The sequence below is a fragment of the Diadema antillarum genome, unplaced genomic scaffold (assembly GCF_040938485.1).
Source record: "Diadema antillarum isolate AM-2024a unplaced genomic scaffold, OU_Dant_1.0 seq00001137_RagTag, whole genome shotgun sequence".
NCBI classification, from domain to species: domain Eukaryota; kingdom Metazoa; phylum Echinodermata; class Echinoidea; order Diadematoida; family Diadematidae; genus Diadema; species Diadema antillarum.
In genome coordinates, this window is record NW_027271949.1 from 771,819 (window position 1) to 792,663 (window position 20,845).

The 20,845-nt window shown below is 36.6% G+C and overlaps 1 protein-coding gene across 1 annotated transcript in view; it reads right to left on the bottom strand.

The window, feature by feature from the left end:
- Window positions 1–20,845, bottom strand: part of LOC139744111 (uncharacterized) — a 226,970-nt gene that overhangs the window by 31,128 nt on the left and 174,997 nt on the right. Inside the window, exon 25 of the mRNA XM_071654568.1 lies at window positions 407–538. Within this exon, the coding sequence (XP_071510669.1) occupies window positions 407–538 (132 nt within the window). The remainder of the gene's footprint in view (window positions 1–406; window positions 539–20,845) is intronic.

The window sequence follows — 20,845 nt, forward strand, 5'->3', positions numbered from 1 at the left end:
ACATTATGATATTATTTTGTAATGCTGGAATAAACACATAACTTATTATTGCATTTACAATAAATATGTTTGTGGAGTAAATTAAGAACATGACAATTGCTGACAAATATAGCATTTTAACAGATGCTAATTTTGATTTGCTATCATAAATGAAGATAATGTAATAGCCAAAATCACACTGTCAAATGCATGTTGTTATAGCACAAGGTCATGTTGTATGATACAAGCATGTATGGTCTAATTAGGCATATCATGCTATCATTATCTTTAGTGGATAAGCTGCCATGAAATAACATATGAAAAAAAGTACATTGCAACATGTCATATGCACTATCAAAGTAATAAACTGTCTTTACTAGTATACATGCAGTTGTATTTACAAGAATGTAATGTCATTATTACTAACCTCTGTGTCAAGCTTCATTGTTAACTGTGTAATAGTGTCAATCACTACACTTGGTGGGGTGTAACACAGCACCACTGCCATGAGTTGGCCAGCATAGAAACGCACTGCTTCATCATCAGAGTGTAGCAACATCTTGAGGAGATATACATACACATAATACACATAGACTTAATGGTTTACTTTATAACGAAATTGGCATTATTTGTGCTGTAATACCGTGTGACATTAGTTGTTTCAGCTTTATTCCACGTGATACATCATTTGGTGTATGCTTTTTCATGGATTGTCCTATACTATATCCACTATAAATGCATTAATAATCCTCATGCAAATCCATTTCATCAAGGCTGAAGGCTGAGGTAATGTAAAACTGCACCTGGACTATTTAGGCATTTGCAGTGCATATATGACTCATCACAATCAAAGCATTCATACACAGTCACTAAGCACTGTTTTCTAATTTTTGCATCTTTTGCTCCTAAGAATTTTTAAGCTTTACAGTGGTACCTGTATATGATTTATTTCACTTTCTTTACAAGATCCTATCAATACACTCCAAGAACCTAACGTCGATGCAGGGCAATTTGTCAATCAGTTGCAAAGAACCTAACAACCAAATATACATGTACTTGTACATGGTCTTGTGAAAATCAACTTTGAAATTAACATGACATGAAAAAGAAAGATTATGGGTTAAAAGCAGGATGTCAAACTTTGTTGTTTCACTTGAGCAATCCTTTGTTGATATATTTTGCGTCATACTTAATATACAGTACGCATTAACATTAAAAAAAATATATATATCATCCATTTGTATCATGTATCATGTATTTTTTATATACCTTTGGGTAAACTTGGAACAAGTGCCCAACAATTGTGCTTCAGAAAAAAAAAATATTCTCAAACATATGAAAAACTTGAAATTTTGACAAATCTTTGCATATTTTGAAGTCATAGAACATCTAACCTCCCCCCTTTTTTGAGATCTTATTTGCAAAGCATATAATCTATCAGGGGATCATGGTGCTTAAAGTCCTCAATGCTAAGAAGTACTAGCTCATCATGGTGTCTCTCCCACAAAGCCACTTTGAAAGAATGCAGTGTCAGCTTTTCTCATGGGACGCAAAAAGGATGCCAAAGGTTACTATACAGATGAAATTTTCCAACAGGCAAGGTTACTGTAGAAAATGAGTTGCTGCAGATCCTGTACATGCTGCATATTTGCACCAAGGGCTCAGCTAAAAAGGTTGTGGGTAGGTTGTTGCAGTGCGAGCTTGCAGCAGACTTTTCAGATCATCAAGTAATAACAGAAGGTTGTCATAGATGACTTCTTTAGAAAGCGCTGACCTCGTTCAAAGTCATGACCATGCTGAAGGATGACAGCACAAGATGGGTCATGCTGGTTGCTGATTCCAGAGCAGAATTTTGTGTATTATGATACAACACTGAGATATGTAAAGTAAAGATTTCAGTTTGTTATCATTTGCACTTATTATAGCTGGAGTATTGAAACTAAGGGATGTACAGTTTAAGAGTTACAAAATGTTGGAATATGTTAGCAAGAGAAGATGCTCTTGATTGTGACAGGACATGAATTTTTTTGCTCTTGTGGCTGGCTAAAACATCGCTTTGTCATTTAAGATATGTCATCTTCATTTTTTTACCTATCAAACATGATTTGTTTGATTTGCTACGTTTTGCGGGAGGTCAATGTATATTTGGCTATATTTTTGTTGATTTTTCATCCTGTCAGCAATGGCTTTGGATACATTACAATAAAGTATAGCTATGCAAAGTAATGCTACCGACACGACAGAACCTTTGTCCTCTTTCTTGGTCTTCAATTCTTTTAATTTTTTGTGTTTTGAAGTTTTTGTGGCATGCAATTGTCATTTTAGTTTTCATATGAGCATCTATTTTACATCTGTTGGGTTTTACGTTGTTTTATGGCTTCAACCCATCTTGTCCGCCTTGTGAGGCTTGTCATTTTAGTCTCTTTCCATTTTTGGCTGGGTTTGCCTGACCTCTGAACCTTATGCCCCCATTATGGAATATTGTGTCCTTAGGTATTGGATGGGATATCATGGCCTCTTCAAGACACCATATCACCTTCAGTAATGCTCTGCTTATATTTGTGACTGCAAGATTGATAGTTCATCTTCTGGGCGCACCTATGTCAAGTTAATAAGCCAGTACCTCCCTCTCTCCATCTTCAAGCTGTTTTGATCTGGTAACTGAGAAACGGGGACTGGGATTGCTACCTGTAAGTACTTTTGAATCCATGATTATGTGGAAGATGACTTCCAAACCAGCCTACCTCAGGAATGCTCATTTTGGGATACAGTCCGATAATCGATGCCAAGTTGTTGATTCAAAAACTTTATTTATGGGATTGATCATTTGTGCTGGGGATGTGCAAGTGAACCCTGGGCCTGTGAATCTGTCAGTACCATCTACTGGTAGTTCGACAGTGAGATGCAAAAAGTATCTTGTCAAACATGCAAGAAACTAGGACTTGGAAATCCAAACTCCTAGTTTTGATTGTCGAGCATATTTTCAACAGAAGTGTGCTGGTATCAAGTCTGCGGAAGCAAGTAACATCACTGCTCTGTGCCTTAATTGGAACTGCTTTACCCATTGTGCACCATGTAGTGTGTGTGATGGCAATGTGTTTCTGCACCACCATGCAGTGCAATGTGATAGCTGCAATAAATGGCTTCACCTTGCTTGCTGTTGCTGACGATTTCTACTCTTCACCCATGAATTTTAGTTGTAACTGGATCTGTCCGTTTTGCAGTGAGTCAAATTTCTAGTGTTTATTGTTCACTGAGTGACAGTGAGTTGACCATTTCTAAAACTGAGACCTCAAATTTAGTTTAGGAGGAGATAAGAAAGTGAGAAGGAAAATACCAAGCAAATAGAAAAAGAAAACGCATGTAAGATTTGTATTAAATAAATGCTAGGATTACACGTCTAAAGCATGAAGGTGATTTATCAGTCCTCACTGATGGTAAAAAAAACAGATTTTTTTTCTTCTTTCTGTACTACAAAATCATGTTTAGACAAAAGCGTAGCGAATGAGGAAGTTTTCCTTGTCAGTTGTACAAGATTTAAAAATGGGCTCATTGATATCCAACTAAATGACTTTATTATTAAGTGAACAGTCTTTCTTTGGAAACATTTAGGTCCAAGTCAAAACAATAACACTACGTTATTCCACATGCAGCGTGCTTCTTGTGTCATTAGTTAGTGCAGATGTGTCTCCTGAGGATATTTTGCTGATGAAATTATCCAGATCCAGTAAGTAGAAGTTTGCATTGTTCATATATAACATTGCACAGGAAAAAAGAGAGGTCAGACCAAGTTGCACAATGTGCACATCCGCAAGACTATTTTATCACTGAGGAAAGCTAAAGACTATGTAGCATGGGGATTCATGGAGTGGGAATTGAATGTTGGCCCCGTTCAGATATATTCGAGAATCCTCGTAATGAATTGTGCACAACTTTATCACTGATCTCTATGTAAGTACACACAAAGACCCTGCAGAATCTTGACTGGAGTTGACTACTACCAATGAGCTTACGCTTTGATGCACATATTCTCTGACCGGTGTCATTCATACCTGTCGTATGTACCCCAATGGAACCACCCATGAGTCCCCACACTACTGGGTCCATAATCAAAAAGTTATAAATACAAGCAGAGGACTGTAAGGGGATCAATTTACTGAGGGCGCGAACAATTGTGAAGGACGCCAATGTAAAAAAAAAAATAGCAATGTCATGTAACATTTGGAAAAGTTTTTCTCTGAATGCATTCCAATAATGCAGCCGTAAACCACAGTCTTGCACAGTTTGTGCGTAGTTCTCATGACATATGTGCGAATGCTGTATGTACCATTACAGAACTATGGCCAGTCACATACACAAAGAACACGTCACTTAAATGTGCATAGAACAAATTTTCCAATGATCATAGCCAAATTGTTTCCAAAGAGAGTTGACAGCTGTCTTGAGTTGAAGTCAAATTTGTTCTCTTTTCTCTTTCCTTTCTCTCCCTTTCATTCCTCTCTGTTGTTTGTTGGTTCATGCATGTGTTACACCCGTCCCGATGCGGCAAGGGGTGTTTAAAAACTGTGTACTGAAGGAAGGGAAAAATGCCACGTCTAGTCACAATGGATGCAGGTATGAAAGTGTGTCTTTATTCTGGTATAAATCATACCGACTCTCAATGATCATATTGATCACAATCAAATTAATTATCAAACACTTCTTCTTATCAACGCAATGTGAATGACACATGCCAGTTTGCTGATATGAATACCTGATTCTTCATCAGTGTAATCGATAGTTTTCCTTGCTCAATATGATTTTTGATTTATACCTCAAAGAATCTCTAAAATCAAAGGTTAATTATAGCACTTACTCATTACAGTCAATCTTAATATTCCTTTAAAGTAAGCATAATTAACTGTAAAATTCTCCTTTAATAAAGCAATCTAGCTTTACCTCATTTAGTCATTTAAAATATTAATGATTTAATCAAATAAACACAACTAAATATCATTTGTTTAATCTCTTGTATCCGTAAATCAAAACGCAATGTTTAAATAAACCTTAACCTGGAATGCATTCACTTATTTGGCAAGAATTGTTTAAAAGCAAGTAGGAAAACCGGTAGTCTTTATACACTGCAAAACAAATCTAACTTCTTTAGTTTTCCTTTATTTCTCTAAAAGCCAGGTTTTCTCTCTCTTTCCTGCTCGCTTCTGTATTTCATTCCTCGCATATAAAACAAAACGCTTCTGATCAATTCCTTTTTAGTTTCTTTATACCAAAGTGAAAAACTGGCCAAAAGTGAGGAACTGAGGAGCTGGGAAAGTGAGAGAGGTACTGACCACAACTATAAACACTCCGTCCAGAGGGCTGGTGGTCAGAGCTCTGGCCGATAAGGTGCGGAGGTCCCTGCATGAGTCATCCAAGCTGTGTTCACATTGGACCTCCATCTCTACATCTACACTCTAAATATGTACTCTAAATTACTTCTCACTGTTTCTATCTTGTACAATACTACAATGCAACTCTGATAACATTGTACAAAGTATCCATATATTCACAATCTGCATACCTATTCAGGCGTTTGGGTTTCCATTCAGAAAAGCATAATGTCAGCTACCTAGCAATCAATCTCAAGAGAGCTGTATCATCAATAATAAAGTCAGTGGACTCCGGTGCGACGCACCGTCTAGGAGAGTGTTTACACTGACCGTTCCACTCAGCTTTCTACATGGAATGGCACAGCCTATGGCTTGTTCACACTCGCACTAGCGGAACTTAATCCGAAACTAAATCAGCTTAAATAGCAATTTTACATCTTTCATAATGAATACTGTTAAATCACTACAGAAATCTAATAATGACACAAGCACTAATACTCATATGGTCACTAGCACATCATAAACAAGCAAACAGGCAATCATATCTGGCATTAAACAATAATTCAATAACTTCACTGAGAACATCATCTTTGGTCTTAATTCCAATTTTACTGAAGGAGGAACCATGTAGTTCAACTACAAAACACTAAACATTATAGAATTCAACAAATTTACCAGTCAGAAAGAATGATTTAGAATAATTGAACGGAAGTAGAAGTAAGATTTCTTACCTGAAGGAAGGGAAAAATGCCACGTCTAGTCACAATGGATGCAGGTATGAAAGTGTGGAACTCAAAACCACATCCATCATGATGAAGGCATTTTTCTTAGAAATTGAAGAGACTGGGTAAACTCCACTCTGATTTCAGGGGTGAGTGAAATAAACTTGTGAGGGTGAATTTCTCTATTTATTCCAATGCATATATCTAGAAACTTCCAAAAAATTTAGGGGGGTCTATTTTCTTGAGGCCTTTACACATGCAACACTTGTGTGTGTTTGTGCCGACTTCTTTTAAAAGGCTCTACCCCCACATGCATCTTTTTTTTTGTAGGTTCCCCGAACAAATTTATGAATTTGATCACAGATTTTATTCTCTAATTGTTTTTTTTTACTTCAAAATTGTGGATACTGTAGGATTGTTGGAAGTGTATAGATGTATGTTACAATCTCAATATGTAGAAAATCTAATTAATGAAATGAAGTCATTATGAAGTCAGACACGTTGGCAATGTACTTCATAGAGGTCAGACATCACATCGTGTGGATCTGCCCCTAAATATGGACCAAACATTGGTGAGGGTGTTTGAAAAAGTATGCAAACAGCTTGCAGATATGTCGTAAAATGATCCGAAGAGCTTTGCAAGCTTTTGTGAAACATACGTGAGACATTCTCCAAACTGTCTTGATCTGTTTGGGGTTTCACAAAGATTTTGCAAACATGGAGAGGCTTTCAAGACATTTGCAGGTGCAAATCACAACCCAGTGTGCGGGAGATGCTTGCAAGAAATTTCAATAAGAAAAAAAAAAAAATCACCGCCGAACTAATATAAAAACAACATTCACAAACAGTTTACAACTCTTCTGAATCCTTGTGCTAGTTTGGTTGGATTTTGCCATTATTGTCGATATTCGCATCCTTCGCAAATCGATGGCGTGCTCTGTGAAATCAGCCCTTAAGCAAAGGACATAGTTAAGGTGTGATATATACATTTAGATCAGGAAGCTTGTGTATAGGAAAATAAATGAGTACATCTGTAAGTTGAGGCTCACTTTTGATGCGTGTGCATGTGGAGAACAATCACAGAGCACACATGCAGTGCAAGTTTGCTTTATAATATTTACTTGTTGGATGAATGCACCGTCTTCTAAGCTAGTTCAGACCCTAGAGAGACACTGTGTAGTGTGTATAGAAATGACATAAATGAAATGTTTGGAGTTAATTGGATCATTGGTGGTTACTGGACAGGATTGTGTTGTATGAAAAATAAGTAATTATTGTGTGTAGTTAGTGAGATTGGAGATAACTTGTACAAAATATGTGTTAAATAATGTTTTTCAACCTTACATATAAAATTTTATCAGAAAAGATGATTAGTCTTTAAGCCAGACCCATAACAATGTGAAGACTACACAGCACTGCACTAGTGTCATGGATGCTGTTTGAACAGATATAGGTGTTTATATATAACTTCCTCTTATGTTATGGATGATAAAACATGAGATTTTTCATAACAAAAGGTATTTTTGGATGGACAGATTTTACTTATACTGTATTTTTGTATGCTGTGTATAGTACAATTGTATACGACTTACTCTAGTTAAAGACATGCTAACATGATTTTTTGTTGTTGCTGTATCATGGTAATAAGAGTGCCTCAATGCAAAGTTGTCTCCACAGTGAAAAAAAAAATGGCAAAAGTTAGGTTATGAGTGGATTTCCTCTTTTGTCGGTGAAGGCTTTCATTGTAGCCGAGAAGGTGGTTTTCATGATAGATATGTTTAATAATATCCTATACAGTGTATCGGATATTGATAAGGGCTGTACTATGGCTCATTGTATCCAGGGAAGATTATGTGATGCAACTACAAGGAGGAATCAGCATCATTACAGTTTGAGTTGGTTGGGTGAGAAAGGGTGGCTGAATACTATGTAACATAATGTACATTGTATTTTTTTTTTTTAGTTTTAATAATCTTCTCTTCATTAGATTGTCTTTGAAGTTGTATTAAGGGTAGCTTTCTCAGTTAGAATGCACACATGAGGAACATAATAGGCCTATGTCAATTACATGCTTTTGTTGGTTGTTGGGTTAATACAGGCATAGAGATTATCTTATGGTATTATGCGTTTCTAAGAACTGACTACTATTATTATTATTACAGTCATACATAATATTGATTACTGCCAAACATAGTTGTTTGGAAGTGCTCTGGATTGTTATGTCCAAGGAGTTAAATAGTATTTTTGGTGATAACCCTGAGCTAGAGAGGAAGGGTGATCATCATTGTTAGCCAATACTCTTATTTTAGACATGTGATGCATAATCCATCATGGTAATGGAAGGTGATTGCTAATTAGATTCATGGGCAGTGGTGAAATTACTTGTTTCATTGCAAACATTGAATGCTGGATAATAATCAAATTGTAAACCTTGCTTCTTCTTTCTGGAGGTTGAGTCTGTATACAGCAAATTACAGCCATAATAAATCTCATTCAACCATTCAACCCCCGAGTCTTCATGTTTTGTCTGATAGTGCCTGTCCTGACAACAATCCCCTTTTCAGACTATTACAGTATGTAAAACAATGGCCTGTTCATCTTAACCCGTTGAGGACGAGATCTGAGTGTACTCGGGCAGGTGTCTATAAGAAATGCGTGTTGCACAAGTTGTAGCAAAATCAGTCCATCCTCAATGGGTTAATGGGTATTTGAGCACTTTAATACGTATTGTACATTTCTATTATCAACTAGGTTGCTGCAGGTTGCAACAGAATGCATCTGAAAATGCAAGTCTCATGCATAAAGAGGTTGCTGCGAATTCACTGCAACCTCCCATTAGATGTCCTGGTAATGACTGCATTTACTCAAATAAAAAAGGGTCGCTGCAGATTTTGTGGTTGATATTAGTTTTTATTTTGATCGATATTAGTAATCAGTACTTTGTATAATATGTGATGTACTCAGCGCCTTGTTCACTGCTCCACCTCCTGGGTGTGGCGCGCCTTTCAATTGAAGGGTTGAGGGTCTGCTGATATAGTCTTACTGCCTCACTATTGGCCGGCGTTGTACAGGACTGGTTAAGAGAATGCAGGGTGGGAGGAGTTTCTTTGGGTGCGCCGCCCGCCCTTCACGGCTCTCTCTGTGTAAACTTGAGCAGGGCAGCACTGTGTGCTGTTTTGTGCTGGCCAAGCACCTTGGCGGGTGCTGTCGTGGTCGGTAGTTTGGACGAGTGGTTTCGGAGGAAGACATGATTTATTTATACGTGTATGTTTGTTATTATGTCTCGTATAATTCACAGGTGTTGTGTAAGATTTTTTCTGAAGTCTTAAGTCAATTGTTTTTTTTGGTTAAATATTGGTGTATTTTTTTTTTCTTGGTCAGGTTTTTTTTTTTTGGTCAGGTGCTTTTTAGTGCCCCTCCTCATCTCTACCAGTCAATACCTTCTACCTTTCTTCTTTTCCTTACTTCTCTCTATGACATGACTTTTCCCCTTTCCCTTTCATCTACTTTTCATCATAACTTACAGGGGAGATGGGGGAGATGAGGGGGGGGGGGACGAGAAGTTAAATAGATGATATTCAGGTGTCACGACATGGTAGGTTACATTGTCCATGTGAAAGTTCTACTGATAATCTCATCAGCCCTTTTACATCAAATTTATGTTTATGTGCAAGGCATCCATTAAAATGAGTTTACACTGCACAGGAAGCAAGAGGGCAGTAACCCCTCAGCCCTTTATTACGTCAGGGGCACGAGTGAAATAAAGGGTAACATAGAGGGAGAGGGTGACTCACACCAAGTGGAGACCGCTACCAGGAGCGAGGGTCGTAAACCTGCCAAATGTCCACCAGTGGGAGGACAGCCCAGAAGAGGCATAAGTTAAGAAACTGGTAGTCGCACCCAGCTGTAGTGGTCAATTGACGATAAAGGCATATCCTCCTTCTTTGGAAACCGTGTTCAAAAACAATTCTTTGAAATTAGGAAAAGTCACTCGTAGGGGTGTAACCATTCTGACTAATTGGTAGGAAGTTTTGGGAACCACTTCACCCCCTCCTCCAATAAGATAACTTGTTTAATGAATTAATATACAGTGATTGGTCCTACATAGACAGGTGTAGTTAAGAAGGAAATTTTGGAGAACAAAACCGGGATGCAAAACCCAAAATTCTTCAGACCAGAGCACAAAATTGTTTGTGAATCAGTACGTGTTTATCCAGTTCGTCGGGAGGGTTCGGTGTACATCAGTGTCGCCGACATACTGGTCTGCCCTTTGATAGATGAATTTGGAACGAGGAGAAAGTTGCGGTGGCAAAAAGGCCACATTCAGTGTCTGAAAATCTGAGCAGAGGGAATCTCTCATCAACCCGAAGGAGGTTGCGGCAGGGCCAGGGAGAGAGTAGCTTGCGCAGAAAGGGGAGAAATGCCAATGAAAGTTGTAAGTTAACCAATCTTTCTCATAGTAATTTTTATGTAATTATGTAAGCCTTAATAAGGAGATGGAGAGTCAAGATATAATATTGTTATGTCATATTACCTCACAGTATTTTGTTACATGCATCAGTGTAAGAGTGAGGAAATGTTAGATAGTTTAGCCAGTACTACTACAAGCCATTTCAGAATACTGAGCTAAAAGACCATAAGATTTATTGCACCAGTGACCTAGGGCCACAACCGGGAACACAATTTACATGATAGTTAATCTTTGCTGGCTGACCCAGCGTTGACAGATTTGTTCATGTAAACGTACAAGCCAAAACCTGACTTAAACTCATGAAATGTAGGTGTTTCAGTCATGAAGGAACAATCTAATTGAGAAATTTTATAATAGTGTTTTGTTAAGATTACTGAACTTATGAGTGTATGCCACTCATTGTAATTGACAGGGCGTTTAATGTTGGAGCAAGGAGTTTAATGTTGGAGTAAGCTTCAACTGAATCGGACTAAAGAGTGTAGACAACCTAGAGAGGGATCGAGGGGACCTTGCCTAAGGGGGTACTCAAGTTTGATGAACTAGGACCCAGGGGCGAAGACTGTAACAGATGATCTCATCCCAAGAATCTACCGCAATTAGCAATAACATCAAATCAATGTATCTCTTAATTGGCAACAGTTTTGTCAATGTTTGTTAATCACCATTTTTATTCCAATGTTGTAAATACATTTTCAAAATTCAGTACAATAAACCACGCAATTATTGAACTGAAGAAGCATTTGTTTGCCTACTTTGTAGACTCTCAGAAGAGAAAGCCTTTGATCCAGTTACTGGGTGGTGCGGACGGCAGTGCCCTGTGACATCAGGAACTGAGGAAATGTGTGACTAGGGTCTCCTAGGGTATTTTTAGACAGCTTACGTGTGTGTGTGTGTGTGTGTGAGTGTATGTGGGTATTCATGTGTGTGTGTGTGTGTGTGTGTGTGTGCGTGTGTGTTAGCTCCAGGATTGAATTTTAAGATTGATCAGGTTATGAAAGATGATGAAGGGCGTTTTGTGGTATTAAGAGGGGATTTGTTAGGTTATAAACTGCTTCTGGGAAATGTTTATTTCCCAACAAGGGATAGGATGCATCGACAAATTGATTTTCTTGTGAATTTCGATAATTGTTTGTCAAATTTATATTCCATGAATTATTCGTTAATTTTAGGTGGAGATTTTAATGTAGTAATGAATAAAGATTTGGATTATATGGGTGTAAGTACTAATTTGAGAATGAGTGGTAGTAAAGAATTAGAGGGTTTTTTAAAGAAAATGAATTTGATTGATATATGTGTGGCGCTCCGACAAAATGAGTCATAAGTCGCACGGGGAGTTTTCCCGTAATGAGCCGAAAATGAAGGGGAAGCACTACTCGGGTCGAAATTTTTTTATGACGGATTTTGATTCCTTTACGTTTTATCTGTTTGTACAGAAAATTTCAGCGTGTGAAAATGAGTACAAGTGTCCCAAATCACCGTTTTTCTGAGACAATTTTTTTCGGTTACATTTTTTTCTAACGCTCGCCTTTGCGTTGCGTTTCGCACCTATTGTTCTTGCCAGATCGAGACTCCGCCTCCGTTGCTAGGGTGTATGCTAATGAGGCATTGCTCTTGACCCCTTTGAAGACAAAACAAAGCATGGTGCGCGCGTCGGCGTCGGCGGCCAAGCGGCGAGGGCTATAGAATTACGCAATAATAGTGAGCTGACCAAGGCTATTGATTGCATGACCAGCGAGTTTCGTTTGATACATGCACTCCATTTCAATGAGTGGTGATTGACATGACGCACAAATCGCACTGAAAAAAAAATAATTCCAACGAACGATCGAGCAAAATTTATGATACTTTATCTATGAGCTGATACAATGATCACATATCGAACTTGAAACCTCTTTATGCGTGTGTGTACTTTTACAACGGTTATTAATTGGCCTCATTAATTAATTCATTCAAATAATCATTACTTTCGTTCCCTGGTATGTGACTTGCTGTTTAAAGTTCATGTCAGGAGATATAGTAGGGCCTAAGTTGTCAATTATTCTCGTTTTTATAAAGTGGACATTTGTGTGATAATTCGCCAAATGTATGTAATGCGTACTATTATTTCCCTGGTTAATGAAACTTATTGCCTTATTTCTTATGATGGTTTGGGCCGTGACGGCATGGAGAGAAATCGGAAGACAAACATTATTAATGCCCAGATAGCTCGTGTTCCATTTGGAGGATATTCTGACTCTAGTCATCTGTGTATTTTTTAGAAGTAGGACCTATATGAGAAAGGGACAGAAAGCTGTGTCGCTACTCAAAAGTGTGCTTCTTCATTTTGTTTTGTTTTTTAATCAGAATGTTTGTAATGATAGCTGTTTGCCGTGTATTGCGTGTAGCTGACATGTGAGAGGTCAAGTCTGCAAAGAATTGGGTTGGCTAACAGCTTTGCCAAGTAGCAGCGCTAATTGCCCATTGAATTGCGTATTCTGAGGAATTTCGAATGAAAGAACTAGGACGGCAATGTTCACGCCTTGTATCCGAGTATTTGAAACCCCGCATCAACGAAGCCTTTAACAATGAAAGGTAAACTTCCTGCTATCAAGGGATGGATAATCACGCAACCAGTATTCTTTCTTCGCCATTGATAGCAGAATCAGTGACGGAATGGAGCAACAGTGTTGGAGGATCGGCATTATGTCTGCTAATTTGTAAAGGAATTTTTCAGTCTCCTTTTGTGTTCAGAACCACAGTCAGTGACGCTATCTTACTCTATCTCCTACAAGCTATCGTTACCATCTTAAAACGTGAATTTTATGAAAGGCTAAAAGTAATCACGGAATCAGTTCTTCCGCGTGACACATGTAGGCTTTTATAATAGCATACCAAGCTTAAATCGTTTACCTGTATAGAAAGGGCGGGGATACACACTTATCGCAATCATCCTGATTTGAGAGTGATACACTCTACTACTTTTCTTCATCTTTCCCCCGACAAAGACCATGATAATTCAAAACAAACAAACAAACAAACAAACAAACAAACAAACAAGCAGTTGATTTATATCAGAACGTAGAGATTTTTTGTGTTTCATGTATGTATAGGTCATCTCTTAATGTATAGTAGGCATTTGTTGTCGTTTTTACAGCGTTTCCTAATAAATGCCCATAGCGAAAACCCAACAAAACTTCTATCAAGGAGGGAAGGGAACTTAACGTTAAATATCACATAGTTTACAGAAATCAGACATGTAAATAAGGCAATCATATACATCCGCACGGCCGATTGTAATCTCTTACTTTGATGATCAAACATGATCGCCTGCATTTACGTGCTTTTTTCTAATTTCTTGAACTTTGCCTCATTTTCTCTCTTTTTTTTAAACAATTGCTCGAAACATTTAAAAATCGTAACACAGTCTGCTATCCCACAACATAGTATTCCATTTGATTTGTCACTTATTGTTGGTCGGGTGACGCCAAATGTTGGAATCTCGAGCGATGATACACGGCATTTTGTTTGTTGGTTTTCGTCTCATCGCTCAAAAGAATTTTGACTACGATTACAAGACATAACTGATGGTTTACAGAAGTGATCATCAATTCAGTAAGGATTAGTCAAGTCATGAATTCACTTTACCCATCATGACTGTCTAATCGAACTACGACATTGTTTGGGTAACCGCGCCTTTTTATTCTCATAGTTCAAACTAATTCTTGACATAATCAAAACAAATAATTCTTTATTAAATTTCTCAAAATACTCAAAAGATGGCCTAAGTCAAAACTTTCTACAAAGATTGCCTATACGGCAATCTTTACTAGCCTAAACAAGTTTTCTAGAGATATCAGTTCCCCCTATATGACAATGACTTCGATCGCGTTTTGAACTTGTATCGAAGTACTTTCAAAACAGCTATTACCTTTGTAGTTCGATTAATAAACCAGTCTTTTGAATTCATAACCAACATTCGTAATTGTAGCAATACAGTAACATAGTACTGCATGTCAATAAAAGTTGGAAAATGTAAATGCTATAATAGTAGCGCAAAAAAAAAAATGAGTAACGATTATCTTCATACATTCTAATTCCTAGTGATGTCGCTACGAAAATGACACATGGTTTGGTTCAAGCAAATAAAAGGAATGGGATATACTTCTAATGATAGTACCACGCCGTACAATGCATTTCACTGTATTTTGTAACATTTGGTTACGTTTCTGTTCGCTTTACGTACGGAAAATAAAAGGCAGATTGGTGCTATTGACATGCTAACACGCAACGCATTCAAAATGTTTTTTGAAATACACCGTATACAATATAATGTTTTAGTATACGGTTTGAAACTTTGAATTTGCGAGTCCTTTATGAAATTATAAGCAGGGTTATTACATTATCAAGCAAAAATTAAAGTATTAAGGGATTCGGATTTGCGCAGGAGACTAACAGTGCTATATATAATGGCGATCGTTCGCAACAGAGACAATCCTCTTCAATAGATATACAATGTAATTCTGTTTTCATGAATTGAAAGAGAAACGAAAAGAAGTCAACTATTTAACTTCATTTAGCTTTCTCACCAATTGAACTTGATTTGATCTGCCATGCATGATATCGCTGTGTGCTCTATTAATTATATTAAATCATTTAATCGGCGTGCTTGTTTTTTACGCAGAATATCACAGGTAAGTTTAATTCATTGAAGTTCATAATGTTTGTACATATGGCGTGTTCGTTGTTTTCTATTTTCATTTTTATAATATATCACGTGTCCATTATCTGATTCTGACCACGAAAATATGGCGACTGTTTAAATGCGGAGCATGTACTGGAAAACTGTAATGTCTCCTGCCAGTATAGACAAACTAATTTCTAGTCTATCCCCGCTTAAAACTGAAATGAAATTGAACAAAAAACAAAAAACAAAACGAAGTTCGACTTTCAGTAGATTTCAACCGTTTTGTATAGTGCTTGATTCATGTAATGGACACAATTCTTTAACACATAAGCCATGTAAGCAATCACACAACTTTCGTGAATAGATGTGTCTTAATGATTGCATCTCATGGAAGAAAACTCGTCTCCTTGCCTGAATTTTAGCTTCTTCCTGTTCAAGCTCGCGTGAAAGAAATAGTTGAACATCAATCGCAATCATTAAGAGAGGCACATCCTTAGAAATAAGCACAGGAGTACTGAGACACACTACGAAATAAAAACGGGCCTTTTATCGCTATTGACAACGCATGACATTGAAATGCTTTTTTTTTTCCTTGGGGGAGGGGGGTAATACAATTGATTATTCTGAAGGTTCGTTAATCACACAATGAAATATGGTTTGCTATTAGCTTAGGTTCGTTAAAAAGAAAATTAAATGCGGTTCCTTTCCGGTAGTTCCTTTACCCGAACTGCCGAAAGTAATCAAGCAATCATTTTTCTGATAAGGTTTGTGAATACAAAACGAAGTGAAGAAGGCCTAAGTATTAATTCCGAATATTTTTCAGTATTATTATTCATGATCCACTTCTCAAACGCAGAAAGATTGTAACTGCACATGTGATGTAAAAAAAAATAATTCCGCTTAAGCTACAACAAGTTAATTGTTTTTTTATATGCTATGCTATTAGAAAAGTGACTGAGAATCATTGTAAATCCAACGTGAAGCTGTCAAGCCTACATCAACCTTTGCTTCTGATACGTATAATATGTGCAGCATTGGCAAGCGTGATAAGCGATAATTACTGTGCACGCAACGCCTATAAAGGAAATGTGCCTTTAATATGGCGGGAATTCATAATGTTACGGCTGTATACAGCTGCAGCAGAAAAGACGCGAAAGCAGTTTTTGATGCTCTGCAACATTACGACCATGTGCGTAATTTGAGGGTTTTAAGTACACGCAAAGAACACGATCTCAAAAGACGACTATCGTTAATCAACTTCATTGACTTTTTCTACCGATGCTGTCTTTTGAACCCCCGCCTAGAATAGGTTCTCAGGTTCTATTTAATAGGTATTGGTACTTGCTAAACGCATCCTCTTTAGTTTCCATTGACAACAACATGGGAGGAGAATGGAAGCGATGAACGCCCTCGCTAAAAGACGCTTCTCGTAAGACACATTGCGTGCCCGCCTACAATAGGTTCTCAGGTTCTATTTAGGTATTGGTACTTGCTGGACGCATCCTCTTTAGTTTCCATTGACAACAACATGGGAGGAGAATGGAAGCGATCAACGCCCTCGCTAAAAGACGCTTCTCGTAAGACGCACTGCGTGCCTTCTTTTCTTTCTACTATTTCCTATCGTTTGTGAGTTAAAAACTTGCGGCAAACCACAACGCAGCCGACACACAACGCGTACCGACTCATTCATGCGGCGGCAGCGGCACGGACACAAACGCGCCGAAGTTTACATTCGGGCTGCCGTATTGGTCAGAATCGTTAATGATAGACCTGTCCTGCGATTGGTTGATTATCTTACGTACCCAAGCTATCGCCTTATACAGTAGTGCGTGCGATGGAGCGTAAACGCCGTCGCTAAGCAGGACAGTTGTATTGTTTCGTCCCGTGAAAGAAACAGGTTGTGAGCATGAACATAGCCTGAACTTTGAGAGCGATTTTCTCCGTTATTTAGAAAATCAACTGACATAACAAACGTGGTTAATATTTGTTTTTATGATCTATAGGGATGTCAAAATGAGTTGTATTACATATCAGTGTAAAGCTTAGAGTCTGTAGAATTCACTTATAGGCATAACTTCGATTTCATTTTTTGCGACTTTTGACTCATTCCGACGGAGCGCCACACATATGGCGGAAACAGAACCCAATATTAAAGCAATTTACTTTCAGGCAAATTGCTCCGCTGGTTCAAAGTCGTTTTGATAGACTACTGGTTTATATCAAAGGATTTGGAACGTTCAGTACGAACATGTGAGATTATATCATCAGTAGCACCTGATCATTCTGGGATTTTTTTACAATTGAAATCTATTCGACATAATGAAAGTTATGGGAAGTCGTATTGGAAATTTAATGATAGTTTGTGTTTTGATAAGGAATTTGTACAGGGAATGATTGAAGAAATAAAAAGTATTGAATTATGGTGGTTGAAGGAGTTTGATACTAAATCTTCTTTCTGGGATTTTTTAAAGATTAAAATGAGAAATTTTGCAATGAAATTTTCGAAGAAAAAAATCAAAGGAGAGAAGATCAAGTACACAGCAATTGGAATATGAAATAGATATTTTGGAGAAGGATCTTTTGTCGTTAATCCAGCCATATACACATTATACAATTTCTTCAATTCAGTTTCTTTACTCTCTATATCCTTTAAAATTCCACCACTATCAGGAGACGGTCTCCTGATAGTGACTGTCTCCTGATAGTGACGGTCTCCTGATAGTGATGCTATCAGGAGACGGTCTCCTGATAGTGGTGGAATTTTAAAGGATATAAAGAGTAAAAAAACTGAATTGAAGAAATTGTATAATGTGTATATGGATGGATTAACAGTTAGGTCAAGAGTGGTCTGGTATGAAGAGGGTAAACAGAATCAAGAGTATTTTGAGCAGTTGCTTAAGGCGAATAAAGAGAAAACGGTTATATGGGAAATATGTGATGATAAGGGAGATAAAGATAAGGATGTGATAATGCGATTAATTAGAGATTTTTATACAAATTTGTATTCAGAAAATGAATTAGTGTGTGATGATTTTAGAGAAAGTGTATTTTGTAAGATATTCCTCAATTAAGTGATGAAAGTAAGAGTTTTTGTGAAGGAAAAATTACTAGAGAAGAATGTTGGGAGTGTTTAAAAAGTATGAAATTGAATAAATCACCTGGAAATGATGGATTCACAGTTGAATTTTATCTTAGATTTTGGCCACAGATAGGAAGTTTATTGGTTGAAGTTTTTAACGAAGCGTTTGAGAAAGGTTGTTTAGCAACGTCTCAAAAACAAGGTGTAATAACATTGCTTGAAAAAGAGGGTAAAGATTCATTGTATATAAAGAATTATAGACTGATTACTTTGTTAAATACGGATTATAAGATGCTTTCTAAGATAATGGCAAAGCGAATAAAGGGAGTTTTACATGAGGTTGTTCATTTGGATCAAGTTGGTTATATAGAAAACAGGTATATTGGTGAGGCTTTGCGTTTGATAGATGATATGATTTTTTATTGTAATGATTATTGTGAAGAAGAGGCATATTTGATAGCAGTTGGTTTTGAAAAAGAATTTGATTCAGTTTCGCACAAATTTTTGTTTAAAGCGTTGGAATTATTTGGGTTTGGTGAGTCATTTTGTTCCTGGGTAAAAATCATGTATAACGGAATTAGTAGTTGTGTTATGAATGGAGGTGTTTCGACAGGTTATTTTGATATAAAGCGAGGGGTGAGGTAAGGTGACCCATTATCACCACATTTGTTTTTGTTGGTAATGGAAATTTTGGCACAGGTGGTGAGAAGAGATAATGGGATTAGAGGATTTCAGTTTGATAATTTTGAGGTTCAGCAAGTTTTATATGCTGATGACATGAATTTATTTGTTAGACATAGGTCGTCAATTATCAGAATACAGGAAATATTTATGGATTTTTATGAATTAAGTGGTTTGAAGGTAAATATTGATAAAACAAAGGTAATGAGGATAGGGAAGAAAAAGGGAGGATCTGAAAGGTTACCCATGGGCAATGTTGTAACTGAAATAAAGATTTTAGGAGTGTATTTTGCATTGGATATTAAGGTTAGAGAAGAACTGAATTATAAAGAGATATTGAGTAAGATTAAAAGACTTTTGGGATGGTGGAGACAAAGAGATTTAACTGTAATGGGAAAAATATATTTGCTTAAAACATATGCTTTGTCTAAATTATATTTATGTTTCTTCATCAGTAGAGGTTCCAAAGTGGGTAGTGGCAGGTATTAATAAAATTTGTTTTGAATTTATATGGAATGGTAAAGACCAAATCAAAAGGGTTATATGTTATCAGGATTATAGTGAGGGTGGCCTCAGAATGACAAATTTTGAATTATTTGTCAAGAGTCAAAGAATTATGTGGTTGAAGCGATTGTTATACGGCGAGAAGCTTATGGGATGGAAACTTTTTTTAAATTACATTTTTAGGACTGTGGGAGGAAGATTTATATTTTTGTGTAATTATGATATACGATTATTAAAGCTTAAAGTACCATTGTTTTATTTAGAAATTTTGAGGGCATGGCAAGAAATGGAGAATAACCAGAATTATCAAGAAGGTAAGATTAATCCAATTTTTTTTTAATAATAAGGATTATTTGTGTAAAGGGAATTTTTTGGTGTGTGAAAATTTGTATAGGAAAAATATTCACTTAGTAAAGCAAATTTTGGAAAAAGATTGTATTAGAGTAGCAGTATATTTTCACAGGTTAGGATTAGATAATGAAAATATAGTTAAAGTTTGGAAAATAGGGGAGGTTGTTGTAAGAAGCCAGAAATTTGAGGGAAATATGTATGATTTTTATTCGGTTGATAAAGAGGAATATAATATTTCTTTAAAAATTTTTGACAATGTAACTTTATTGAAAGATGTTTCATTTAGAAAGGTGTATGAACTCTTAGTTACAAATTTACAGCGATCATACATTTTACGAATTAAAGATGGCCAAAATGATTATTTGTTTTCGAAAAAGGAAATTACATATATATTTTTAAGACCACGAGTGACAACACTTTTATCAAAACTCAGGGAATTTCAGTATAGATTATTACAAGGAGCTGTTTATACAAAGGAAAATCTTTTTGAGCTTGGTTTCGTTGAAAATAACCGGTGTTCTTTTTGTGAGCAATCGGTAGAAACATATAAACACTTATTTTGGGATTGTGTGTATGTTAAGAATTTGTGGCAGAAAGTGATAGATAGGTTTGAGATGACAGATCTTTGAAATATAGATTGGAAAGGTGTTCATTTCGGTGTTATGGGAAGGGACCCAAAAATGAAGCTTTATAATACAATGATTTTTATTTTGAAATATATCATTTTTAGATCTAGGTCGGAGGGAACAATTCCTACTTTTGAGGAAATTCATAAAAGAATAATAGATTTCGGGATGAAGAAAAAGAAATTGCTTTAAAAAGAAATAAGTTGGGATTACATTTGCTGAAATGGGAAAATGTTTCTGAAACAAGAGCCTGAGTATTTTTTATTTTTTTTTTAGTAGTTATCATTTGTGAAGGTAATATAATGTGTTATTGGCCTCGCGCGGAAAGGGATAAGATTTTGTTGGCATAAAGGTTAGATGATTTTATCAGCAGTTAGGAGTTTGATGAGTTTTGTTTGACGGA